General features: G+C 36.9%; 1 protein-coding gene across 2 annotated transcripts in view; it reads left to right on the forward strand.

Annotated features, from left to right (window-relative positions):
* The window catches only part of CDK13 (cyclin dependent kinase 13), a 121,813-nt gene that overhangs the window by 17,547 nt on the left and 76,504 nt on the right, over positions 1–27,762 (forward strand). For both annotated transcript variants that reach the window (XM_044245654.1, XM_044245655.1), the window contains exons 2-5: positions 13,211–13,852; positions 19,233–19,403; positions 20,783–20,922; positions 22,339–22,509. In XM_044245654.1, coding sequence (XP_044101589.1) covers positions 13,211–13,852; positions 19,233–19,403; positions 20,783–20,922; positions 22,339–22,509 — 1,124 coding nt within the window. The remainder of the gene's footprint in view (positions 1–13,210; positions 13,853–19,232; positions 19,404–20,782; positions 20,923–22,338; positions 22,510–27,762) is intronic.

Raw genomic sequence — 27,762 nt, forward strand, 5'->3', positions numbered from 1 at the left:
GAGCCGAAGGCAGCAGCTCAACCCACTGAGCCACCCAGGTGCCCAAGCATTTACATTTCTTTACTGGCCATTTGTATTTCTTTGACTATATATTTTTTTTAATCAAGAGGACCCTGTAGCTACTAAAAATAAGAAATAAAGATAGTTTTACAATAGAAAAACTGGTTTCACTTATTAAATCCCTTTGGGATAATGGATGCAAAAGGTTTGGTTGTTAATAAAAATAATAAAGTCATCTCAGTGTTTATATGAAGAAACTAATTAGCTAAGGGTTATTCGGTCTTCTAAATCTTAGTTTAAATAGAATTTTATCAGTGGACCTATGCATATTAGTTAATTAGCTGGATAGCAGTTATACAAAGCATTCTGCTTGTATTTGTGGGCAGCATTTAGGAAAGTAGTTGATAAACATGTTCTTTTATTCATCAATTCAATAAATACCTTTTGTTTATTCCACACCAGACATAGTTCTGGCACTGGGGATATGGTGATGAACAAGACAGTGGTGGGAGGAGAGGGGTATATGATATGCCCATTTATCTTTCTGATGTGGGAGAGCCTCCCTATAGGGGTGATAAATAGAGCCCTGAATGATAAGAAGGAGCAACTATGTGATTTAAGCATCCCAGGAAGAGAAAACAGTCTTGCTAAGACATCAAGTCAGAAAAGAAGCATAACTTTTTGAAGAACCAGAAAAGAGGTTAGTGTGTATAGATCATAGTGAGTGAAGGAGGGTGTAATAGAATAGATTCATAGTGAGTGAAGTGAGAGGTGGTTTGGGTCTTGCAGATCACAATGAGGATTTTTATTTTTATTCTGAATGCATTGAGAAGCTATTGGAGAGTTTTAGGCAAAGGTACGGCATAATCCAATTTATGTTTTTAAAGTACAAAGCAATATGTCACAAGCATTATGTGATTTTAGCAAATGAGGTTATAGAGGAGGTGGGACTTCAACTTGATCCTTAAAGCCAGATGAGAATCAAATAAATGGAGGGGAAGGATGTAGTCTGATGTGGTAACAAAAAAATAGTGCCTGGCTTTGAATTGGAAGATGTGGTCTTCATATTGACTCTATCTCTTTATAGCCCTTGAACTCTAAATTTCTTAACTCTCTTCTTAGTTCCCTCATCTCCTTTCTGTATACCTTGGTTGCTATGAAGAACAAGTCAAATGAAAAATGTCTATAAAAGTGTTTTGTAAACTGTGAGGTTTATTGTATGTTTGTTTACTCAGTAAAAGACTACCATCTGGGTGGTATGCTAAGGGCTGTGGAGTGATAAAAAAATGAATTAGACCTAGTTTCTGCGCCTCAAAGAGGATATAGTCTAATAGTGTGGTAAATATCTAAAATACAAAGTTATGAAAGGTTAAGATCTTAAGAAAGATGCAGATAGGCCCAGTGGAGGTTCATAGAAAGGGACAGCCTTCTTGGAGTTGGTGAGGCTTTGTGAATAAGTAAGAACTCTTGAGCTACATTCTTGGAAGATGGATGGGACTTCGGTAGAAGATGGTGGAAAGAGAACATTCTCAGTGAGTCTGTGGGAGTAAAGACATGGTAGTATTAGGCAGAAGCAGAACTTGATAGAACCAGGAAGATCATGCAGTACCTTAATATTAGGCTAAGAAAAGTGAATCCTGTTCAGTAGAAATACTCTCACCAGTGTACCTGATTCTGCAAATTTTTTTTTAAGATTTTACTTATTTATTTGACACAGAGAGAGATTCACAGGTAGGCAGAGAGGCAAGCCAAGAGCGGGAGGGGGAAGCAGGCTCCCTGCTGAGCAGAGAGCCCAACTCAGGACTTGATCCCAGGACTCCTGAGATCATGACCTGAGCTGAAGGCAGAGGCTTAACCCACTGAGCCACCCAGGTGCCCCTGATTCTACAAATACTTATCTAGCATCTGCCTTTGTGCTAGGTTTGTGCTAGTTAGGGCTGTGGAGGTACAGTGATCTCAGTCTCATTGGGGAAGACAGATTATCTAATTATTATTCTAATGAGGTATGAACAAAGTAGTAGGATCATAGGACAAGGAGCATCTCCAGCTCTCTGCCATAATGAGGGAAGACTTGAAAGTGATGTGGTAAGTATCCCTGTACTTAGCCAGATTTAAGAGGTGAAGAGAGGAAATGTGAGAACAGCTTTCTATGCCTAACTTTGTATGTTTTGGGTTGGCTGCACAAGGTCTTTGTATATAGTGTAAGACTGTCGAGAGCTTTGGTAGAGGGGGAACTGGAAGATTCAGGTGGTGGTAGGGAAAGGAAATTGGAAAGGATAGAGATTTGTGGTGGGAAACCTGGAGAGTGACTGTTGCACTGGGCCAAGGGAGAGATGATACAGGACCTAAAGAGAAAGAATAGCTTTGGGGACAAAGAGCCTAGAAAACTGTCGAGATGCTTAAGATATAAAATTGGCTGGACTTGGAGATCACTTGGATGTGGAAGAAGAAAGGAAAAGGACCATGTGGGGTATAGAATGATTTCTGCATCTTTGCTGTTTCAGAAATTCAGAATCTGCCATTGCCTGTGTGTAGGGTATCTGTAAGAAGAAAAGGGGTGGATTTTGGATTTAATCGTTATATCTGGACTTTGTTGAAGTTGCATGCATGTAGGATAATTGGGAGCAGGGAGGATGACTTGGTGTGATAATCAACTTTTAGGTGATAATTTAAACCATTCATAGCATAATTAGACTCTTGTGGGTGGATGAACTTAGTGAAGAAGAGGGTTCTTAAGAGAGCACTGAGAAATAGCCATAGAGGTTAGAAAACAATCAGGAAAAAGAAGAGTAAAAGTGGTTAGCAAGTGTTTTTAAGGGTGTGGTCAGCATTGTCATCACAGGCATTGCTATTCCGCCTCCCCTCCCCCCAAAGATAAATCATTGGTCACCTTAGTAATTTTGGTGAGGATACAAGCCAAGTTACTGTGGTTTGAGGGCTACGTGTGGGGGGTGGGGGTGTGTGTAGGAGGATTTGGCTGTAACTGGAAGGAGAGGAAAAAGAAAATATCAGAGTACCATTATTTGCTTGTTTTTTCTTATCTGTTTTAAAAGATCATAGAGAGGGCGCCTGGGTGGCTCAGTGGGTTGGGCCGCTGCCTTCGGCTCAGGTCATGATCTCAGGGTCCTGGGATCCAGTCCCGCATCGGGCTCTCTGCTCAGCGGGGAGCCTGCTTCCCTCTCTCTCTCTCTGCCTGCCTCTCCATCTACTTGTGATTTCTCTCTGTCAAATAAATAAATAAATAAAAATCTTTAAAAAAAATAAAAAAGATCATAGAGACTTGAGTTATTTAATCCTTGAGGGGAAATAGTCAATGGATAGCAAAGAGTAGAAGTCACAAGTCATAGAGGAGCCTAGAATAGTGCATCTCAAGCTTTAGTGGGGATCTTAATAAAATGCAGATTCTGAATTGGAAGATCTGGGTTGGGGCCTAAAATACAGCATTTCTGACAAACTCCCAGATGAGGCTGAAGCTGCAAATTTGTGGCCAACCCTCTTTGAAGTAAGATCTGGAGATAGGACATTGCTAGCATTGTACAGGAGTTAACCTTGGGTAGGAAGAGGAGTATCTCTGTTCTGAGCTCAGGTAAAATGTGAGGTAGATAGAGATACAGATTAAGCTTGCAGGGAGGAGACAGGCCTAGTAATTTTTGTGTTTTGATTTGTTTTTCTGCAGAATAGAAGTACTTTGGAAATTGTTAACTTGAAGATGGGTAGAAAGGTTTGGAACAGTTTGTGAAGATTTGGAATAGCTACTCAAAAGAGAAGGAAAGAGTGAATTTGGGACATGTAATAGTCACTGAACAGTGAAGATTAGTTCAGTTATAGTGTCTGTAGAAATAATTGGAGCAGAGAGAGACTAGATAGGACGATTTTTAAAATGATAAGGTAGCCCTGAGGGGAGATAATGAGGTCTGAAACAGAACAGGGACCTTGAGAAATAATTACAAATTGTGGCCCACCCAAAGATGTCCCTGTGAAACTGTTAGTATGTTACCTTATGTGCAAAAGAGACTTTGTAGGTCTGATTAAAATAGGAATTTTGAGATGGAGAGATTATCCTGAATTGTATAGGTGGGTGCCATGTAATCACAAGGATCTTTATAAAAAGAAGCAAGAGGGTCAGCAGAGTCAGAAAAGGCCATGAGAGGATAGAAGCACAGGAAGAGGAAATGTGATAAAGGAAGCAGAGGTCAGATTGTTGGACTGAGAGCCAAGGCATGGACGTTTTGAAGCTGAAAAAGGCAAGGAAACATTTTCCCATGAAAATGCATAAGAAACAAAGCCCTGTTGTTGTTGATTTTAGCCCAATGAGACTTATTATGGAATTTCAGTCCTCAAGAACTGTAAGATAATAAATTGGTGTGGTTAAACCTTTATGTCTGTGATAATTTGTTACAGCAGTAGTAGGAAACATGCTTAGAAGCGTGGGTGTACGGGAATGCCGAGTTAGAACTGATAAAGCGAGACAGTTGATGGGATTGATGGGATGTGGTATGGGCATCAGGAATCTGGGAAGATTTCTAGCCTGGGTAAATGGGTGGAAGATAGTGGTGAAATACAGAATTGCAAGGAGTAGATCTTAAAGGAAGATGTTCATTTTGCAGTAAGTATGGATTAGATAGAGTGAAGGAAGATCTAAAGCAGGGAGAGGAATTTAAGAGGCTGCCATGGTACTGTTAATAGTTAATTGAAAAACGTGAAAAAAAAAGTTAACTGAGCTGCTAATACCAGTATATGGCAGATTACATACGAATATTTAGAATTTTGACTGAGCATGTAACAAGACGGATGATTGGGAAAGGCTTTTGAAAAATTGCTACTACTTTACTGTTTCTCAGTTTAGAAAGCATTTTTTCCTGGTTTTATTAAGATATAATTGACAAAATTAGGGGCACCTAAGTGGCTCATTGGTCACGTGTCTGCCTTTGCCTCAGAGGCCCAGGTCATGATTTCAGGGCCCTTGATGGAGCCCAAGTTCTTGCTTCTGCCCCTCCCCCCATGCTCTCCTGTTCCCAAATAAATAAATAAATCTTTTTTAAAAAGATATAATTGACAAAAATAATATATTTAAAGTATCACTTCGATGATTTGATATATGTATATATTGTGAAAGGATTCCCATAATCAAGTTAAGTAATACATCCATCATCTCATACATTTATTTTTTTGTGTGGCTAGAGTTCTTTTTTTTTTTTTTTTTAATTTCAATTATGCAGTATTATCAACTGTAGTCATCATGTTACACATTAGATCCTCATACTTCATTAATTTTCTAACTGAAAGTTTGTATCCTTTTACCAGCTTCTCCTTTTATCCCCTCCCTCTTAGCTCCTGGAAATCACCCTTTATTCTCCAAGTTTGACTCTTTTAAAAAAGATTCCACTCATAAGTGATACCGTGCCATATTTGTCTTTCTCTGGCTTATTTCACAAGGCATAAAGCTTTTTAGGCTCATTCGTGTTGTTCTAAATGGCAGAATTTCCTTCCTTTTTTTTTTTTTTAAAGATTTTATTTATTTATTTGACAGACAGAGATCACAAGCAGACAGAGAGGCAGGCAGAGAGAGGGAGAGGAGGAAGCAGGCTCCCTGCAGAGCAGAGAGCCCGATGTGGGACTCGATCCCAGGACCCTGAGATCATGACCTGAGCCGAAGGCAGTGGCTTAACCCACTGAGCCACCCAGGCGCCCGGAATTTCCTTCCTTTTTAAAGCCCGTATTGTATTCCATTACAGAGACATGTATACACACCACATTTTGTTTATACGTTCATCTGTTGATGGACACTTGGGTTGTTTTTGTACCTTGCTATTGTGAATAGTGCTGCAATGAACAGGAGAGTACAAGTATCTCTCTGAGCTAATACTTTTATTTCCTTTGACTTACAGACTCAGAAGTGGGATATCTGGATCACTTGGTAGTTCTATTTTTAACTTCTAGAGTAATCTCTCAATATTATTTTTCATAATGCTGTATTAGTTTACATTCTCACCAGCAGTGTACAAGGGTTCTTTTTTCTCTACATCCTCACCAGCATTTGTTATTGCTTATCTTTTCGATGATAGATATCCTAGCAGGTGTGGTGATATCGTTGTAGTTTTGAATTTCATTTCACTGATGATTAGTGATATTGGGTGCCTTTCAGATACTTGTTAGCTGTTTGGATGTCTTCTTTGCACAAAAATACCTGTTCAGGTCCTTTGTCCACTTTTTAATTGGGTGTTTTGTTTTGTTTTCCCTGTTTTGAGTTACACGAGTTCTTTGGATATTTTGAATGTTAACTACTTACTAGATTTGTGGTTTGCAAATATTTTCTCCCATTCATAGCTTGCCTTTTCATTTTATCCATGGTTTCCTTTGCAGAGCATAGTTTTTTTTAGTTTAACGTAGTCCCATTCTTTTATTTTTGCTTTGTTTTGTTGGTGTCAAATATGAAAACCATTGCCAAAACCAATGTCAAGGAGTTTATCCCCTGTGTTTTCTTCTAGGAGTTTTATGGTATCAGGTCTTAAGTTTAAGTCTTTAATCCATTTTGAGTTGATTTTTGTGTATGGTATAAGATAGGGGTCCAATTTCTTTTCTTTCTTTCTTTTTCTGTTTTTATTTTTTGCATGTGGCTATCCAGTTTTCCCAACACCATTTATGAAGAGAGTATCTTTTTTTTTTTTTTTTAAAGATTTTATTTATTTATTTGACAGAGAGAAATCACAAGTAGATGGAGAGGCAGGCAGAGAGAGAGGGAAGCAGGCTCCCCTGCTGAGCAGAGAGCCTGATGCGGGACTCGATCCCAGGACCCTGAGATCATGACCTGAGCCGAAGGCAGCGGCTTAACCCACTGAGCCACCCAGGCGCCCCTGAAGAGAGTATCTTTTCCCCATTGTATATTCTTGCCTATTTTGTTGAAAATTAATTGGCCATATATATGTGGATTTATTTCTGGGCCCTTTACTGTGTTTCATTGATTTGTCTTTTTTTTTTTTTTTTTCCCCAGTGCCAATACCATACTATTTTGATTACTATGGCCTATAGCTTTGTAATACAGCTTGAAATCAGGAAGTGTGATGTCTCTAAATTTGCTTTTCTTTCACAATTGCTTTGGCTGTTCTGGGTCTTTGTGGTTCCGTATGAATTTTAGGGTGGTGTTTTCTGTTTCGTGAAAAATGCCATTGGAAATTTAATAGGGATTGCATAGACTCTGTAGATGGTTTTGTATAGTATGGACAGCTTAACAATACTAATTCTTACATTTCATTAGCCCTGAATATCTTTCCATTTATTTGTGCCTTCTTCAATTTCTTTAATCTGTTTCTTTCATTTACTTGATTAAATTTATTCCTAAGTATTTTATTCATTTTGATGCTGTTATAAATAAATTTATTTTCTTTCTCTTTTCAGCAGTTTGTTGTTAGTCTATAGAAACACAGTTGGGGCACCTGGGTGGCTCAGTGGGTTAAGCCTCTGCCTTCGGCTCAGTTCATGGTCTCAGGATCCTGGGATCGAGCCGCCCATCAGGCTCTCTGCTCAGTGGGGAGCCTGCTTCCCCCTCTCTCTCTGCCTGCCTCTCTGCCTACTTGTGACCTCTCTCTCTCTGTCAAATAAATAAATAAAATCTTAACCAAAAAAAAAGATACACAATTGACCCTTGAAAAACACAGGTTTGAACAGTGTGGACCCACTTATACATGGAATTTTTTTTTTCAATAGATAGTACTGTAAATGTATTTCTTCTTTTTTATGATTATTTATTTATTTATTTATTTTTAAGATTTTATTTATTAGAGAAAGAGAGCATGAGAAGGGGGAGGGTGAGAGAGAGAAGCAGACTCCCTGCTAAGCAGGGAGCCCGATGCTGGACTTGATCGTGGGACTTCAGTATCATGACCTGAGCTAAGGCAGTCACTTAACCAGCTGAGCCACCCAGGCACCCTTCTTTATGATTTTTTAAATAACATTTTCTTTTTTCTAGCTTTTAAAAAAGAATACAGTATATAATGCATATAATATACAAAATATAAATTAACTGACTGTTATGTTACTGCTAAGGGATCAGGTCAGCAGAAGGCCTGGTAGTTAAGTTTTGGGGAAGTCAAAGGTCGGATTTTCAACTGTACAGGAGGCCTCGGGCTCTCCTAACTCCTGTATTGGTCTGGGGTCAACTGTTGATTTTATATCCTGCAACTTTATTGAATTTGTTTATTAGTTCTAACATCCTCCTAGTGGTATCCTTGGAAGGGTTTTCTACAAACACAAAATTTTACCTCTTTCTGATATTGATGCTTTTTTTTTCTTTTTTAAAGATTTATTTATTTTAGAGGGAGAGAGCATGTGCGCACGCGCGCGCACACACACACACACCCCTGAGGGGAAAGGGAGAGAAATCCTCAGGCAGTCTCCCCACGGATAGAGGAGTTGTTGCAGGGCTCAATCCCAGGACCCTGAGCTCACGACCTGAGGTAAAATCAAGAGTTTGACACTTAACCGACTAGCCACCTAGGTGTGCTGTGCTTTCTTATGTTTTTAAAAAGAAGATTTTGGGGGACGCCTGGGTGGCTCAGGCAGTTAAGCATCTGCCTTCGGCTTGGGTCATGATTCCAGGATCCTGGGATCAAGCCCCGCATTGGGCTCCCTGCTTGGGGGGATGTCTGCTTCTACCTCTCCCACTCCCCCTGCTTGTATTCCCTGTCTTGCTGTCTCTCTCTCTCTCTCTCTGTCAAATAAATAATCTTGTTAAAAAAATCATTTATTTATTTATTTTGCCTAATTGCTCAGGTTAGGCCTTCCAGTATTATGTTGAGTAAAAGTGTTAAGAGTGGGTGGGTATCGTCCTGTTCCTGATCTTAGAGGAAAAGCTTTCAGCTTTTCATCACTGAGTGTACAATGTTAGCTGTGGGCTTGTCTTAAATGGCCTTTATTATGTTGAAGTATATTCTTTCTATACTCAGTTTGTTTAGTTTTTGTCATGAAAGAATGCTGAATTTTGTTAAATGCTTTTGTGATTATGTGATTTTTATCCTTCATTTTGTTGATGTGGTATTTTGGATGATCCGTTCATGGGAAGTGGTTTTTATATCCTTTTGGGGAGGGTAATCAACAAGTTTTTCAAATGGGTACAACTGCTATTAGCATGTAAAAGAAGCAGGGAAGGGTGTCTGGATGGCCTCAGTCCTTTGGGTGTCTGACTTTTTTTTTTTTTTTTAAGATTTTATTTATTTATTTGACAGACAGAGATCACAAGTAGGCAGAGAAGCAGGCAGATAGAGAGGAAGGGAATCAGGCCCCCTGCTGAGCAGAGAGCCCGATGCGGGACTCAATCCTAGGACCCTGAGATCATGACCTGAGCCGAAGGCAGCGGCTCAACCCACTGAGCCACCCAGGCGCCCCGGGTGTCTGACTTTTGATTTCAGCTCAAGGGCTCACAATGGGCTTGGAGCCTGCTTAAGATTTTCTCTTTCCCTCTCCTCTCCTCCCTTCCCCCTGGAATATGTACTCATTCTTTCTCTCTTTCTCAAAACAAAATTAAAATACTCTTTATCATATACTAAATTCCCATACTAGAAAGAAAAGAAATAAGCAGGGTAGAAAAATTAGGCTTAAAAAATGTTGAAAATAGTGGCTACTGTATCAGACACAACATGTATAGAACACTATCATTTCAGAAAGTTGTTTTTTTTTTTTTAAGATTTTGTTTATTTATTTGTCAGAGAGAGAGAGAGAACGAGTACACGAGCTCACAAACAGGCAGAGTGGCAGGCAGAGGCAGAGAGAGAAGCAGGCTTCCTACAGGTCAAGGAGATGGATGTGGGACTTGATCTCAGGATCCTGGGATCATGACCCAAGCCAAAGGCAGCGGCTTAACCTACTGAGCCACCCAGGCATCCCCAGAAAGTCCTTTTGGATAGCACTGTTCAGTGTTGTTTTATATAATAAGGGATTAGATCTTATTATAGTAAAATTATTAAGAATCGGGTGTTTGCTAATTATGCACCATTTCAGGAGACCTGAACTCTTGGAGAGATTGTGTGATACAGTTGAGTGAATAGTACACTATGCTCTCCTTTCTAAGGAACACTAACCTAATTAACAGCAAACACTAACCAGTTGAGTTTCAGGATACTGAGTTTCTGTTGTGGTTCTGCTTTGTGTTACATGAATTTGGAAATCTTAGAAACATAGGAAGTTCTCTTCCTAAAGAGATACTGTCATCTCTTGAAAACACTGGGACGCCTGGGTGGCAAAGTCGGTTGAGTGTCTGCCTTCAGCTCAGGTCATGATCCCAGCGTCCTGGGATCAAGTCTCATATCAAGCTCCCTGCTCAGTGGGGAGCCTGATCCTCCCTTTGCCTATTGCTCCCTCTTCTTATGCAATCTCTCTCTCTCACAAATAAATAAAATTAAAAAAAAAAAAAGCTTAAAAAAACCCCATTAACAACAGACAAACAGCTAATACATATTCACTGCAGATTCTGTAGTATAGAAATAATTAGAAAAAAACCTTTTTTTAGAAAGAAGAAAAATCGGACTTGCAGGGCGCCTGGATGGCTCAGTTGGTTAAGGAATTGACTCTTGGTTTTGGTTCAGGTCATTATCTGGGGTTGTGAGATTGAGCCCCAAGTTGGGCTCTGTGCTCAGTGCAGAGTCTGCTTGTCCCTCTCCCTCTGTCTCTCCCCACTCTTGCTCATGCCCCCCATCTGTGTCAAATAAATAAAATCTTAAAAAAAAAAAAAAAAGGACTTGTTTTCTACCATCCATTTCAGTTCTTTTACTAAAGCTTCATGATGTAATTCATTATATAGTCTCAGAGATGCACTTTCTTACCCTCCTAACTTTGTATGGCTGAAGTTAGGTCATTAGTAAAAATGACCTAAATTTGGATTTTGTGATTATATTTAATTTTGGGTTCCCAAAACATGTTATGAACATTAAATATATCATTGACATTTATTAGTAAATATGCACTTTGTGAAAGAATGCATGTTTACTAGGACATGAAGTTAAAAAGTTAAGGAACTTTTAAAGAGAAACAGAGAAATTGGAGAGGAATGGAGGTTATGGTTTGTTTTTTAAGTCTTCGCTGATAATGCTTATCTAGATTCTCTCCAGTAAAAAATAATTTAGTAGGTCAAAGGTGTTAATTATGTTGGGATTTTACCTGATATATTTGTCTCTCTTTTCTTAGGTGAAACTTAGTGGCCATAAATCTCTCAGTTAAATATAATTTATGTGTCTGTATGAATTTGGGAACCAGAATCTTGTTAGTGTAGGAAAGTTAATTTAACAAAAGTTCTGTGCTGTTACCTCTGATGAAATGATAGTCTCTTTGCTCTCCTCCTGCTCTACCTTTCTGCTCTAGAAGCATGGTCAGACTTGTTTTGAGGTATAAGGGTCTGAAGGGAGAAACATTTAAAAATGTGGCTGAGTATTTCATAATATGACATTTTTAGTTCTTATACTAAAGTTGTCTATTTAACAAAACATTTCCTTGCATTTCCACAAATACTTGTAAGCTTATTGGTAATTTTAATGAATATTTAATGATAAGTGTTAGATTTGAATGTTTTCTAAACAGTGTTCCCATTAATCTAAAATAATGTTATATAAATACTATGTATAAAGTACCTCAGTGCTGAAGAGTAATTAGCCCTTAGTACATTTTGAAATCTTTTTGAAAAAATGAGGGCGAAGTTCAGTTTGTATTTGAGTTTATCTTAAACCTAAATATCATTTCGTTTTCATACTAGAATTGTAAAATGTTTCTCAGTATTTTCTTCCATGCTCTTTTAATGTCAAATATAAATAAAATTTCCAGTCCTTCCTTTCCTCTCTGCGCATTTTAATTATGGGTTTTTAGGAGTTTTGTTGCTTTATTTACCCTCTCCATGTAACTTCTACAAAATGTCAGCAGGAGCTATCTCCTCCACAGTGTATTAATTTGTGTATCGTGTTGACCTACGTACTTTCCAGTCAGAAGGTCTGGGTTTAAGATGGCATACAACTAGATCAGGCAAGGTTCTAGAAGGAAACGAATCTAGCTGAGATGGTGCAAGAGACTTCAGTGAAGGACTGCAGAGGTAGGGGTGGATTAAGGGAACCCACAAGGGATGTTTTCTATAAGTTACAGAAGGAAGCTTCAAGGGACAGGGAAAATACAGTGTTATTAGAGCCTGGGGAGAGTTGTGGAGAAAGGGGTATCTGACAGGAGCCATGGTGGTCGGGTGACAAAGCTTCTGTCAGAAAATGTGACCAAAAGGAGGGAGGGTGCTGGGAAGAAATAACCCAGTATTTCTCTACCTTCTGACCTTCCAGTGACAGGTAACACTGAAACCCAGAAGATGTGTCTGTTAAGGTTAGCCTTCTTGGGCACAGAGTTGGGCAGAAGATTATTAGAGGAAGAGGGTAGTGGTAGTAAGATAATTACCAGTACATTTACTGCTAAATATGGGATTGATTTTAGGTTACATGGTATTTTAGATTAAATTTCTAATCTGTAAACTAGATACTTCACGGGTTGATGTGAGCAATTAAAATGAGATGTGGCAGACATGTGAAAGTGCTATCATAGTGCCTTTGTCTGGTGAGTATTTGTTTTTAGTTTTGATAAGGTATTGATTTGAAAACTTCAGCTTCCTTTCACGGGCGCCATGCTGCATTTGTTTTACAGGAACTTTGGTTGCCACCATACTTCTAAATAGATGATAGGTTTTGTGTTTTCCAATAGTTTGGGGGAAGTGAATTACATAGTCAGCATTAAATAGTTTCCAGAATTTAGAGACTGTATTTCCTCTCTCATGATAGGCATTTATCTTTTTCACTCTTGTTTTAGACAGAGCACTGCTGACTTCTGAGCTTGTGGGCAAGGATGCTTTTCAGGTGTAGAGGTGGTCTCCCTATTGAATGATTGGTCAGACTTGACCCTGCTGCTGCCACCATTGCTGTGTCTTTGTTGTATATTTCTGTTTTCTAAGACAGCAGGGATGTCTTGTCACACTCTCTCTCCTAACCTTATAGTATTTCTTCTCACAAAGATCTACTTTCATCCAGTCTCACCTCTGAGCATTCATAGGCTAGACCAAGATCAATATAATCAAACTATATTATGATTTTGAAATTAAATAAATTTCTGTTTGATTTCACAGGCTTCAGTTCGCAGTTTTTATAAATTTAGAACTCACCTCTTCTGAATTACTGACTATATCTTCATTATTTTCCACCAGACGTTCTGCCAAATCCCGAAGCAGAAGCCCATATTCATCTAGGCATTCAAGATCTCGTAGCAGGCACAGATTGTCTAGATCCAGAAGTCGTCATTCTAGCATTTCTCCTAGCACACTAACTCTGAAGAGTAGCCTTGCAGCCGAGTTGAACAAGAATAAAAAAGCCCGAGCTGCAGAGGCAGCGAGGGCTGCAGAGGCGGCGAAGGCTGCTGAGGCCGCTGCCAAAGCTGCCAAAGCTTCTAACACTTCTACACCTACAAAGGGGAGCGCGGAGACCGGGGCCAGCGCATCACAAACCAACCACGTGAAGGATGTGAAGAAACTGAAAACTGAGCATGCACCTTCTCCCTCAAGCGGTGGAACTTTAAAAAATGACAAGGCAAAAACAAAGCCACCTCTTCAGGTAACAAAGGTGGACAATAACTTGGTTGTAGATAAAGCCACCAAGAAAGCAGTTGTAGTTGGGAAGGAGAGTAAATCTGCTGCTACAAAGGACGAACCAGTATCTCTTAAAGAGAAAACCAAACCACTTACACCAAGCTTAGGAGCCAAGGAGAAGGAGCACCATGTGGCTTTAGTGACCTCTACATTACCACCGTTACCTTTGCCTCCCATGCTGCCTGAAGATAAGGACACTGACAGGTAAGTGCCAGAGAGTGTTGTCACCAGCAGTTGAAAGAAAAGTTTGAAGTGAGAAGCTGTCTGACCCCCCAGATAGAAAGGTTATATAAAAAAGCCATAAGCTGTCTTTATTATAAATGAAGCACATTGCTTGTAGGGTGACAGAATTAGACAGAGTTTAAGAATTCCAGGAAGAATTTGCTGTCGCCTTAGGATACAACATATATGTCAGCTTGGGAATTGGAAATGTGCATAGTGTGTTTTCTTTAGCTTAGTGTTCCTTAATGACCCTGTCAGAAACGTGACAGTCTATGAGAGACTCTACCCTGGGTGGTATGAAGCAGGTGTATTGGTTATTTCTAGGTTTCTTCAGCAGTCTTATAAATTTATCACTCTGGGTAGCATTATGAGTTTATAGTTTTTTAGACTTTCCTTGAACCTTTCGATTTTTTTTGCGGTTGGAGATTAATTATATGTTGCAGGAAACCCATAATGTGTTTGTTTTCCTTTAACGTGTTTACAGATTTCTATGTGAATATTGGGGGTGTGAGGTTTTTTTAAATGTTGAAACATTTTTATTTTTTAGAAGATGAAGATACGAGTGAGTTGAGTGTAAGGTAAATGCGGTTCTAAGAATATCTCTGAAATGTATGCTAGGATAGAAGCATTATGCTGCTGTGTAATATCTGTCTGTTATACCACTTAACATTTTTCATTTTCATTTTTATTTTTATGGAGAAATTAAAGCTGTTCTCCTCTCATTTTCTTTTAAAAAAACAGCTACGTGAGCAGTTCTAGCTGACATCTTTATAGAATTTGAAAAGTGTATGAAAATGTTGTGTGGGTAGGTCTTTCAAGTGCTCACTTTGGCTGGCATTATGAAAATTTTAGAATTTAAAACAAAAAAGAAATCATAATTCCTGTGTTTCATGCCCTCTGTGATGTCTTTTTTCTGTAATCAAAAATGTTTCCAAGAGATCTCATCCAATATAATCAGGTATTCACCAATTATATCACTCTAATTATGGTATTTACAGGTTTGACTGTTCTCTAGGAACACTGAAGGTTCATAACAGAGTAGTGATTTATAATTTGGATGAGTCTGGGAATGGGCTCTCCATCACAGGGAGGCATGAATATAGAACTGAGTCACTTCATTAGTGAGCGAATAATCCCAGTTGCAAAGAATCCAGTAATTCTGAGGGCGCCTGGGTGGCTCAGTCAAACATCTGACTTTGGCTCAGGTCATGATCTTGGGGTCCTGGGATTGAGCCCGAATTAGGCACCCCCACTTGGTGGGAGTCTGCTTGTCCCTTCCTGCCAGCTCCCCACCCCCTGCCATTTGTGCTCTCTCTATCTTAAATAAACAAATAAAATCTTAAGAAAAAAAAATCCAGTAATTCTGGGCCAGTGAGACTCATTTTCTACTTTATTCTTCATATATGCTTTGGAAGTAAATTTTTACTGGTGGTTTCTTCAAGAACTCAACATATATGCAATTGAGTGCTTAAGGAGGGTATTCTTTGTGCATCTGTTTTTAATGGGGTGACGGTACATGTCATGATTATCATTAAAAATTTTTTAAAAAAGATTTTACTTATTTATTTGACAGAGAGAGACAGTGAGAGAGGGAACACAAGCAGGGGGAGTGGGAGAAGGAGAAGCAGGCTTCCTCCCTAGCAGGGAGCCTGATGTGGGGCTTGATCCCAGGACCATGGGATCATGACCTGAGCTGAAGGCAGATGCTTAACGAATGAGCCACTGAGGCACCCCTAAAAAAATATTCTGACCCACCTTCTTCTCTGTCTCTTCTGCTTTTCTCTTCTATTGCGTCTCTGCTCTTCTTTCTTTGAAGGTGTCTGTATATTTCATGAATACAGTACATGGATACTAATACTAATTTGTGTGGCCAAAGGTCAATTCAACACTAGTCACTCTTTTTGATGCTCTGAATGTCAGTGGGAACTCCTTTAAGCTGACTTATTTGTCCTTTTGACGTGACCTATTTATTTTTGAGTACTTTCCGGCCAGATAGTATCGTTTAGGCTTACTTTGAACTTTGCTTCTCTTCCAGACCTGGAATTTATTATTCTCTGAAAATCACAAGGTAGACTGTTAAACTGTATGCTTTCATATAATAAATTGATTTTAAAAAAAATTAGGATCATACTATGCATAATACTCCTTGACTTGTTTTTTTCATTAATGTATTAGAGATCTTTCCTGTCGATATATATCTATGTATATATATATATATAGATAGGTTTAATTTATTTTATTTTAATTTATTTTATTTTAATTTATTTAACCTATATAGATAGGTTTAATATTCCTATCTATAAGAATGGATAAATCATGGGGGTGCCTCAGTGGCTCGGTGGGTTAGGCCTCTGCATTTGGCTCAGGTCATGATCTCAGGGTCCTGGGATAGAGCCCCTCATTCCCCGCCTGCTGATTTGCCTACTTGTGATTTCTCTCTCTGTCAAATAAATAAATAAAATCTTAAAAAAAAAAAAAAAAGAATGGATAAATCATGCTCTTATTTACTATTCAGCTATTGATTAAGGGATACGTAGATTTATAATTTTTTGTTACCAAACTCTGTATTTTATTTTATGTGTACAAGAGCAATTTTTATAGGATAGTTACCTGGTTAAAGTACATACATTTATTTTTAAATTTTTATTACTTTTTAAAGATTTTATTTACTTGAGAGAGAACAGGGGGTGGAGGGGCATAGGGAGAGGGAGAAGCAGACACCCCACTGAGAAGGGAGCCCAACGTGAGGCTTGATCTCAGGACCCTGGGAGCTGAAGGCAGCCTTTAACGAACTCAGCCACCCAGCTGCCTCCCTCAAATTGTACTTTAATAAGACTGTTACCAATTTATTAGTCCTTAAAATATGGAATTATTTAATTTTGCATTTTTCTGATTATTGAGATATAGCAACTTTCTGAATACTTGTTGGGTATTTATTTTTTCCAGTGAACTATTTGTGCATATCTCATGCTAACTTTTCCTTAAGGTGTTTTCCTTTTCCTTTTTCTTTTTTTTTTTTAAAGATTTTATTTATTTATTTGACAGAGAGAAATCACAAGTAGATGGAGAGGCAGGCAGAGAGAGAGAGAGAGAGAGGGAAGCAGGCTCAGCCCGATGCGGGACTCGATCCCAGGACCCTGAGATCATGACCTGAGCTGAAGGCAGAGGCTTAACCCACTGAGCCACCCAGGCGCCCCGTGTTTTCCTTTATCTAATTGAGTTGTAGGTGCTCCTTAGGTTTAGGATCTTGATCTTTGCTTATCAGAGTCTTTTTTTTTTTTTTAAAGATTTTATTTATTTGAGAGAGAGAGACAGTGAGAGAGAGCATGAGCGAGAAGAAGGTCAGAGAGCGAAGCAGACTCCCCATGGCGCTGGGAGCCTGATGTGGGACTCGATCCCGGGACTCCAGGATCACGCCCTGAGCCGAAGGCAGTCGTCCAACCAACTGAGCCACCCAGGCGTCCCTGCTTATCAGAGTCTTTTTGCTTGTCTTTGACATATATTTGTTTTGGTTTTGGCTATTTTCATTTTTAAATATTGTCGGATCTAATAATTTTTTCTTTATATCTTACGGGTTTATAAAGCTAAAAAGATTAAGTCAAGTCACACATTTTTTTTTTGTTTATTACATGAAGAAGAAAGATGCTCTCCCCCATCTCCCATGTAGACTGATAGATCCAGTTGTTTCTAACAACATTTACTGAAAAATCCATAATTTGTGGTGCCATGTATAAAAATTATTATGGATACCTGTGTTTCTGGACTATTTTCTATTAAGATGTTTTATTATTTCTTTGCCAGTACTTCTTTGTTTTAACTTCGTTAGGCATGATACATTGGTTCTCAGACTTGAGTTTCTGCTGTAGGGATAGGCAGCTAATACAAAAGTGAAGGGGTGGAGTGAATTACTAATTAGCGAATAGCTCTGCCATTCAGTCTCCACTTCAGTGTTGCTGAAGCCCACCTAATTTGGGGCCCAGTGTTGCTAGAGCTTTTGATACTTTTTTTTTTTTTTAAAGGAAGCCTGAAATCTGAATCTTCTGATTTAAAAATATTGGCAATTTAATTTCATAGTTTTTTTTATAAAACATTGGGTAGACCATAATACATACCCTTGACTTTAGCCAGTCTTGGACTTCTGGTTTGCAATCTTTTAAAATAGGTTGACCACACAACAGGGCAAATTGCACTTAATTACTCTTTTTCAGAAGTTTTTTTGGCAGATTTTTTGCCTTTATTCTTGACAGATTTTATAGTTGGTCTGCTTGTCAAGTCACTTTAAATTGTTTGGGACTCAACCAAACGTAGATTAATTTGGAGACTGATAGCTTTACCATATTACAATTTTCCATACAAAAACATGGTTCCTTTTTTTTTTTTTTTTTTAAAGATTTTATTTATTTATCTGACAGAGATCACAGGTAGGCAGAGAGGCAGGCAGAGAGAGAGAGGAGGAAGCAGGCTCCCTGCTGAGCAGAGAGCCCGATGTGGGGCTCGATCCCAGAACCCTGGGACCATGACCTGAGCCGAAGGCAGAGGCTTTAACCTACTGAGTCACCCAGGTGCCCCCAAAACATGGTTTCTTTCTGTTCATTCAGATCCAGTTTTAGGTTCATCAGCCCTATCTTTTAATTTTCTTCTTTTGATCTTGTATATTTCTTGTTGAGGTACTTTTTCTGTGAAACATGGCAAGTTGACTTTTTTAGTATTAATTTACAATTTTATAGTAATTCTGTATCATCTTTAAAAGTATACTTTTTTTTTGAGCAGTGCTAGATTTGCATAAACATTATGGTACTACAGAAAGTCCCCATATACCCTGTAGTTAGTTTCTTCATTATTAACATCTTATATTAGTATGGTACCTTTGTTACAATCAGTGAACATGTATCAGTACATTATTGTAACTAAACTTCACACCTTGGGGGCGCCTGGGTGGCTCAGTGGGTTAAGCCGCTGCCTTCGGCTCAGGTCATGATCTTCAGGGTCCTGGGATCGAGTCCCACATCGGGCTCTCTGCTCGGCGGGGAGCCTGCTTCCCTCTCTCTCTTTCTCTCTCTCTGCCAGCCTCTCTACCTACCTGTGATCTCTCTCTGTCAAATAAATAAATAAAATCTAAAAAAACAACAACAACAAAAAAAAAACTTCACACCTTGTTCAGATTTCCTTAGTTTTTCTCTAATTCTGTATCATTTTTACCCCCCAATTTTTTATTTTGTAATTGAATATAGTACATTATTTTAGCTGGAAAGTAAAGAAACTTAGTTTAGTATTTTTCCATTGCTATTTAAGTGTGAGATGTGGCTGCGTTTTTATTTCTCAGATGTTTGGGTTTTATTTGTGTGACTCCTTTCTCTTTTAGCTTACGTGGAAATATTTCAGTAAAAGCGGTTAAAAAAGAAGTAGAGAAGAAACTCCGATGTTTACTTGCTGATTTACCACTGCCCCCAGAGCTACCAGGAGGAGATGATCTCTCGAAGAGTCCAGAGGAAAAGAAAACAGCAACACAGTTACATAGTAAAAGGAGGCCTAAGTATGTGTTTGCTTTCCGCCTGCTCTTACATTGGCCAGAAATGATTCTGGGTCATCATAAAATCATAAAACAAAAAATTAAGATTTAAAATAATAAAAAGTGTATTTATTCTTTAAACTTAAGTATATGAATAAATTCTAGAGTTTTAAAAAAATTTCATAATTCCCTGCATCACTATTCAAAATGACTAATAAAACCAGATTTAATTTTCTCTCACAGTTTGTAATGTATTAATTTCTTGGGTTATTATATGTTAAAGATAATTTCTATAATTAAGATATTTAAATAATATAAAACACTGAAATTGGAGAAGATGGAAGTCAGCATTCAGTGAGCCCAAACAAAATTAGTAATGGGCAAGCTGCTGTGTTTTCCTTTGCTTTTTAGCTCCATTTGCTCCCCTAACTAAATGTATTTTTCATTCTGCAAGAGGTGGAGTGGAAGAAGGTTTGAAATCTGTATCCTAAATTAGCTTCAAGTAAGTGCCTAGAACCAACTCTTTCCCTTGAAACCTGTTTATCAGTTAAAGGGGGAGAACACTGATTTTTTTTTTTTTTTTTCTACTTAATCAAGGGAAAGTGTGAGTAAGAACTTGAGTTAGATCTGATTTTAGAATTGCCGTTCAGGTGCCTAGCGAGAGTATGATGGGATTTCCTAGTATAGAGTAGAAAACTAGAAAACTTTTAAAATTCTGAGTTTTGTAGCTTTATTCCTTTAGTGAATTTCTGTTACATACCAGAATATTGAGAGACTACAAAATAACCTATTTTTTTTTAAGAATGTCAAATATTTGTCATATATATATATGACACACAGAAACATACACAGGGTGGATTACTGAGAGTTGATTATAGTAATACTTTTGTACTTTCTTGGACTAAAAATCCTTCTTGTGTTTTCATTTTTAAGGGCCATAAGTTTAAATTTGTCAATAAGCTTTATAGTTAGGTTTTTTGGTAATATTCATTATTAAACTTGTTCTTGAAAAATGAGTGACATACATACACATATATATATGTATGTATGTAAAGAAAAACTTCTGGAGGTTGGTTAGAGAACGTTGACTCTTTGTATTAGTGTTGGTTTTATCCATTCATTGAAAATTGCGTTATATTTTTGAAAGTTCTTCATACAAGCTTTACTTCTTTTTCTCAGATTGTTTGTCTATAGAAGAAGAGCTGGTATGGAGAAATGATGCCTTGACTTTCATGATAATTTATAATAGCAAATTACAGTGTTACTTGTCTTATATGATCACAAGTGTTCGAGGGTGGAGAGAAATAAAGGATTTAAGATTGGGGGAGGGTGGGTATTAAGTATTAAACAGTTTATTCAGCTTGCTTGATTGCATATAAAAACTTCAGAACTATATTTGATAGAATATGTGGGCCTCGCTATGGTGAAATCAAAGAAAAAGATATTGACTGGGGAAAGCGCTGCGTGGATAAATTTGATATCATTGGAATTATTGGAGAAGGTACCTATGGACAAGTTTACAAGGCCCGCGATAAAGACACTGGTAAGTATGTCAGCTGCTGTGGATCTCTAGATCTATTGAATGTATTTAATTTGTTTTTCTCTTCAAATGTGTAATTTGAAGGTTTTTTTTTAAGTTAAATTTGAATTTATTATGCTTTTGTTTCGTCTTTTTTGTTTTATATGTGCACTTAATGTAAGGTATGAATACCTCTTAAGTGGGTATGTAAATATTTTTAAAGTTTTTTAGAATTTGTGATGTGTAGTATGGTAGGATTTCGATTTCTTTAATTGTGAATAAATTCTTACGTTATTAGTAATCAGGGAACAAAAATATCTTGACCAACTTAGTAGTAAATTTTGTTGTATTAAGTCTTATGTAACACTTTTTATTTTACCCAAAATATTCTTCTTTTGAAGTTACCCTTTGTTTGGAGGCTAGATTTAGCAGCCTAATCTTCTAGAACATTATCAGGAACCTGAGCAGAGTAAAAAAGTAACTGTGTTAGAGGCTATGTATTTTAGCAAGTAATGGGTAGAGCCAGTACTTAATCTTTATTTATAATTTCTTGTTAAAATAAACCAGTAGATTAAAATAGCAGAGTTATTTGAAGCCATTTAGTATAAGAAAACTCTGGAGGGCAATTATAACATAGAGTAATAATATATATAATGATTCTGTATTATCAAAAAGATTAAATTATAACTTCTAGGAGCTGTTTATTAAACAAGGAATTGTACATTTTAGACTTCTGTCAAAAAGAATCAAGGAAGTTTTGATAATTAAAAGCATAAATGTTATAAATGACCTTTGAGAAAATATTTAAGTACAGAATTCCTTTTTTCTCCAAAGAAGTGGAATGATAGTGAATTTTTTCTTATAATGGGATATGTGTTTGTGTGTTCTATTTAATAGTTAGATCTTCTCTGATCAGAATTCATTGGTATCTGAATTGTGAAGCCACTTAGTGTAGTGGGAAAGAAATACTTTTGAGATAGCTGATTCAGATTTTGAATCCCAGTTTCACTGCTAGGCACCTGGCCAGCCTTGTACAAGTTAATAGGTCTGAGCTTATTTTCTTACCTTTATAATGTACAGAATCTCTGTTCAGAGATTTTATGCATGTATAAGCATATTGGGTAAATTTATCCACCCCTTCTTCACTTTTTAAAATTAGTAGTCTAATACATCTACTATTCATCACATCATCTGCTTTTTTTAACTTAAAATAACAGTACTTATGTACCTTTCCCCATCCTTTTTAACAGTCGTATAGTATTCCACAATTTGGGTAAATATTTTATAATTTTATCTAACCAGATATTTAATTTCTTGTACTATAAACATTGTAATTTCAAGAGGTAGGAACAGGCATTATAAATTAAAATAAAGTTAAAATTAAGAAAAATGTCATTTCATTTTATCATCTGGTAACTTGATTTTACTTAATTTTTATAGGAGAAATGGTAGCCCTAAAGAAAGTACGTCTAGATAATGAAAAGGAAGGCTTTCCAATTACAGCAATTCGAGAAATTAAAATTCTCCGGCAGCTTACCCACCAGAGTATTATCAATATGAAGGAAATAGTGACTGATAAAGAAGATGCTTTGGATTTTAAGAAGGATAAAGGTATGCATACATATTACATAACCAGTTCTGCATATGCATGATGTTGCTAACTTGGAGATTTTGTCATAGGTATTGACCAGTTGAGTAATTACTTGGTACATAAAACTATTGTGTTAATGTCATACTCTAATTTTAAATGTGATTGAGCTGAAGAATTAATTTACTTCAGTAGTTTTTGAGTCATCTTAGTAAACAAAAAAGCATATTTGTCAGTAGTAGTAGTTGTTTATTGAACATAAATGTGTAATTTTTAGTCTGCTTTTTTTAGTTGTTGAAAAATAATTTATAGTAGTATAGAATATATTTACCATACATTTTTTTTAATATCATGCCTTAACATATAAGGAAACTTTATGGTAAACATGTTATTTCTGAAGGGGTGGAGGCCAAAATCTTATCTGAAATTGACTTTAATAAACTATAGTGGCATATGCTTGATATTTAGTAGAAAAGCTAAAAAGAAATTAGCATGATTATTAAAGTAGTTATCATAAGGAATATGGTGAGTAAAAGATTGTACTTCTGCTAGGTTTTGGATCTTCAGAGTAAGATGTCGGAACCAAAATTGACTCAATTATATGTAGTTTTCAAAGAGAAAGGATAAAATAGGTACGTTCTGATTGAACATGATATTTAGCCCCCTTCCATCCCCAACTTACACAGATGCATATGTGTGTGCACACACCCACACTTACTCTTTTGGGGAACAGTATCAAAGTGATTGACATAATACACGGTAATTTTGTAGAAAGGAACTTCTTTTTGTCAGTATTCCGTATGTACTATGAAGATAATTAGAATCATCTTTTTAATTGGGGACTGTTTTTGTCTGTGATAATACCCATATTCCTTAGCTTGATTGTTAATCCAGTTTGTACTTTTCACCTTATTTTTTTTATTCCTTTATGTAGTAGAAAGGTGTGACTTGTGCTGCAATATCTGGAATTCATCACTTTGCTTATGAGCAGTGCAACCTTATTAGCAAGTTCTTAGCCCTTCTGAGCCTCTGATCTCTTCATCTGTTAAAGGGAAACATTATTTCTCTTACATTATTTCTATTCTATTCTATTCTATTATAATTGTATTGTAATATAATATAAATTAAGATCTTATACATGAGGGTTGTGTGTAATGTTGTTTTTCATTAACCTTCTCATGTAGTCAAATTAATATATTTGTTCTTCCTCCAACATACCCTGGACCTCCTGCTTCTTTGATCTTTAGGATCATGCCCCATGCCTCATCTCTGCCGTTTTTCTGGTTTTCCACCAAGATTCAGTCATATGGGTGTTTTGAGTTGTCAAATATGCCAATGTGCTTCACTGTCTTAGAAGTCTTTACATGTGCAGCTTTCTGGGCTTACACTTCACCCCCATCACACATGCGTATGCACACACAGGTGTGCACACACCATTTGGAAGGCTGACTTCTCATCCTCTGGGTCTCAGACTGAATGTTACTTTATTTATCAGTGAGGCCTAACTGGACCACTTTTTGTTTTATGTAGACATGTGCCACTTAAAAGGCTTATTTTTTTCTTCATAACTTTTCCAAATAACTGATTTGTTACTTGTTTACTCCACATGAGGATGGGAATCATATCTGTTTTATTCATTATTATAACCCTTACTGGTTAGCTCACTGGTTAGGCCATGGAAGAAAATACTATGAATAACTGATTGCTGGATGTCTAAGTCAGCTCTAGTTACTATATCCTGTCCATACTCTAAATGACTTTTTAAAAGACATTATCTTTGAACATAAAAGTATTCATAGTTTTCCTTGTATTATATTTATGGCTGTAAGTTATTTTCCTTACTATATTATAAATTCCCTTGAGTACTGTGTTTTTTGTTTTGTTTTGTCTCCCCACAATGCCTAGCACTGTATTTTACAAATCATAGAATTTCATATATTTGCTTCCTCATCTTCTTTTCCCTCCACCATAATCCTGTTCATAATTATTGGAATCATGATAAATAAGAAAAAGTATTTTACTACACGAGAAGTTATATTCAGATGCCAAGTATTAGTTAAATATAGTACAGTATGTCAGGGATATAATCATGGGATATAATTAATGTCAGCATAAAATTCTCCTTCAAAATTATTGAGATATAATTGATTTTAACTAATACAAGGAAATCATTTTTAATCATTTTTAAGAAAGCAGGGTTAAGTAGTATCAGTAATTCAAAGGTGGATTTTTGTGCAAGATCTTAGAGATGCTGAATGAGCTTTTTCTGAAATCATCTGGGGGAATGGAGGATGGTAAACTAATTCTTAGATTTTTCCTAATATTCTTTATTTTAAGACTGTCCCGTCTTTTTTTTTTTTTTTTAAAGATTTTATTTATTTGACAGAGAGAGATTACAAGTAGACAGAGAGGCAGGCAGAGAGAGAGAGAGAGGAGGAAGCAGGCTCCCTGCCGAACAGAGAGCCCGATGCGGGACTTGATCCCAGGACCCTGAGATCATGACCTGAGCCGAAGGCAGCGGCTTAACCCACTGAGCCACCCAGGCGCCCCAAGACTGTCCCGTCTTTTTAATAACCGAGGAGATCTTTATATCTTTTTGTCTGTTTTTCAATCTTTTTATTGTTTGCAAGGACGAGCTTTTGTTTCAAAGGAAACATTTCCTGTACCTGTAGATTTTTAGTTGATTTTCAAATATCAAGAGAGTGAGATACAATTATGGTATTAATTTTAGTACTCTAGTGTTCATATTTCACTGTTTATCAAATATTTGAACTAGGGTGTGAACTATTTGGTAGTGGAAGCTTTGCTTTTTTTAATTTTCTTGCTCCCACTGAGGATTATGAATTTATAGAAAGATACTTTCTGAACGAATTGTAATTATACTCAATTTAAAAAATTAAAGCAATTTGGGACACGTGAGTGGCTCAGTGGTTTGAGCGTCCAACTTGATTTCTGCTCAGGTCATGGTCTCAGGATTGTGAGATCAAGCCCCACGTCAGGCTCCAAGCTCAGTGGGAAGTCTGCTTGAGATTCTTTCCCTCTGCTCCTTCCCCCACTCAGGCTCACATGCTTGCTCTCTCAAATAAATAAATAAATCTTTAAAAAAATTTAAAGCAGTTTATAATTCTCTGGTTAGAGAAGACTTTTTGTTTTGCAGCTGTATGCAGTATAAAATAAATCTGTAGTCATTGATCTCCATCTCAAGATGTGAATATTTAGTGTTCAGTTAAAAAAAAAACCCAAACAAATACTGGTATCATTTCAACAAAATAGTATTTTGGTACTTAAAATTAACATGATATCCTGGATAACCAAAAACCAGTGTTAATAATTGCTATGTTCAAATTAACTTAAGCTATGATGCTTTCAATATTAGTATTTGAAGAGGGAATTCTGATTTGGAATTTTCTTAAAAATCAGGAAAAAAATATTCTATAGTAAATGCGTGTGGCAAAATGTCACTGTATGGTTGAGGGAAAAAGTCTCAGTGTCACTCTTTCATAATCTGTGATTTTCACATGGTACTCCCCTGCCTTTATCGCATGTTAACAGTTCTGTAAGACAGTGGAGCCCAATATCCTTCCATTCTAATGTCTTTGTTCATAAAGCTCTATTTCCATCTGATTATTCTCTAAGTAAATTAATAAAAGTAGGATTACTCGGATTCGAACTTTGAAATTTCTTGACACATATCACCAAGTTGCTTTACAGAAAGATTGTGCCAATTTATAAGGCAGGAATAAAACAAACTAGGAATAGAAGGGAACTGTCTCAACCTGATAAAGGGCATCTGTGAAAAACAAGGATGTTTGCTCTCACCATTTCTGTTCAGCATTGCCAGGGCAATTAGGCAAGAAAACTAAATAGGAGATAATAAGATTGGAAAGGAGGAAGTAACTATCTCTAATGTGTTTGTGGTACCCATGTGTGTGTATATACACACTTTATAGAGAATTCTATAGAATCCATTAAGAAACTTTTAGAATTAATAAATGAGTTCATCAGAGCGGAAGAATACAAGATCAGTACTGAAAAATCTGTTGTAGTTTTGTACACTAACAATGAAGACTCCAAAGTGAAATTAAGAAAACAGTACAGGGGCACCTGGGTGGCACAGCCATTAAGCATCTGCCTTTGGCTCGGTTCATGATCCCAGGGTCCTGGGATCGAGCCCTGCGTCGGGCTCCCAGTTCAGTGGGAAGCCTGCTTCTCCCTCTCCCCCCAACCCCCCGATTTGTGTTCCCTGTCTCTCTCTGTCTCTGTCTCTCTATTCCAAATAAATAAAGTCTTTAAAGAAAAGAAAGAAAGGAAGAAAGAAAACAGTTCAATTTGTAATAGCCTTAAAAGGAGTAAAGTATCTAGGAATAAATCAACAAAAAAATCTAAGGTGTGTACCTTGAAAACTACAGAATGTCATTGAAAAAAATTAAAGAAAACCTAAATAAGTGGAAAGACAGTCTCTGTTCATGGATCCTACAAATTTCATATTATCTAAGATGGCAAATTGATCTGTATATTCATTTCAATTTCTTCAAAATCCCAGCTGGCTTCTTTTCAGAAACCGACAAGCTGATTTTAAGATATATGTGGAAATTCGAGTGGTAAAACAGTCAAGAAATACCTTTAAACAGAAGAACTTATACTTCCTGATTTCAGATCTTAACTACAAAACTAGAGTGATCAAGACTGTATAGTACTGGCTTTAGGGTAAACATAGATCAGGAGAATAGATTTGGAAGTCTAGAAATAAAACACTAACATTTTTGGTGGTCAACTGATTTTCAGTGAAGATACCAGGACAGTTTAGTGGTAAAGAACAACACTTCAGTAATCATTTCTGGCTCAGGTGGATCTCCATATGCAAAAGAATGACATTGGGCCTCTTCCTCGCATCATACATAATAATTAACTCAAAATAAATAGGTGACTTAAATATAAGAGCTAAAACCTTAAAACTCTTTACAGAAAATATAAGAGTAAATCTTCATGACCTTGGGATTAGCTAAAGCCTTCTTAAGACACCAAAAGCAGAAGTAATAAAGGAAAAAGTAGATATATTGAACTTGATCAAAATTAGAAACCTTTGTGCTTCAGTAGGTATTACTAAAGAAGTGAAAAAACAATTTATAGAATGGGAGAAAATATTTGTAAAGTGTCTATTTGATAAGGAGCTTATATCTAGAATACATAAAGAATTCTTAAAACCAAATAATAAAAAGACAGCCTGTTTAAAAAGTGTACAAAAATCTCAATCAACATTTTTCCAAAGAAGAAAT

Source organism: Neovison vison, chromosome 4, assembly GCF_020171115.1.
Source record: "Neovison vison isolate M4711 chromosome 4, ASM_NN_V1, whole genome shotgun sequence".
NCBI classification, from domain to species: Eukaryota; Metazoa; Chordata; class Mammalia; order Carnivora; family Mustelidae; genus Neogale; species Neogale vison.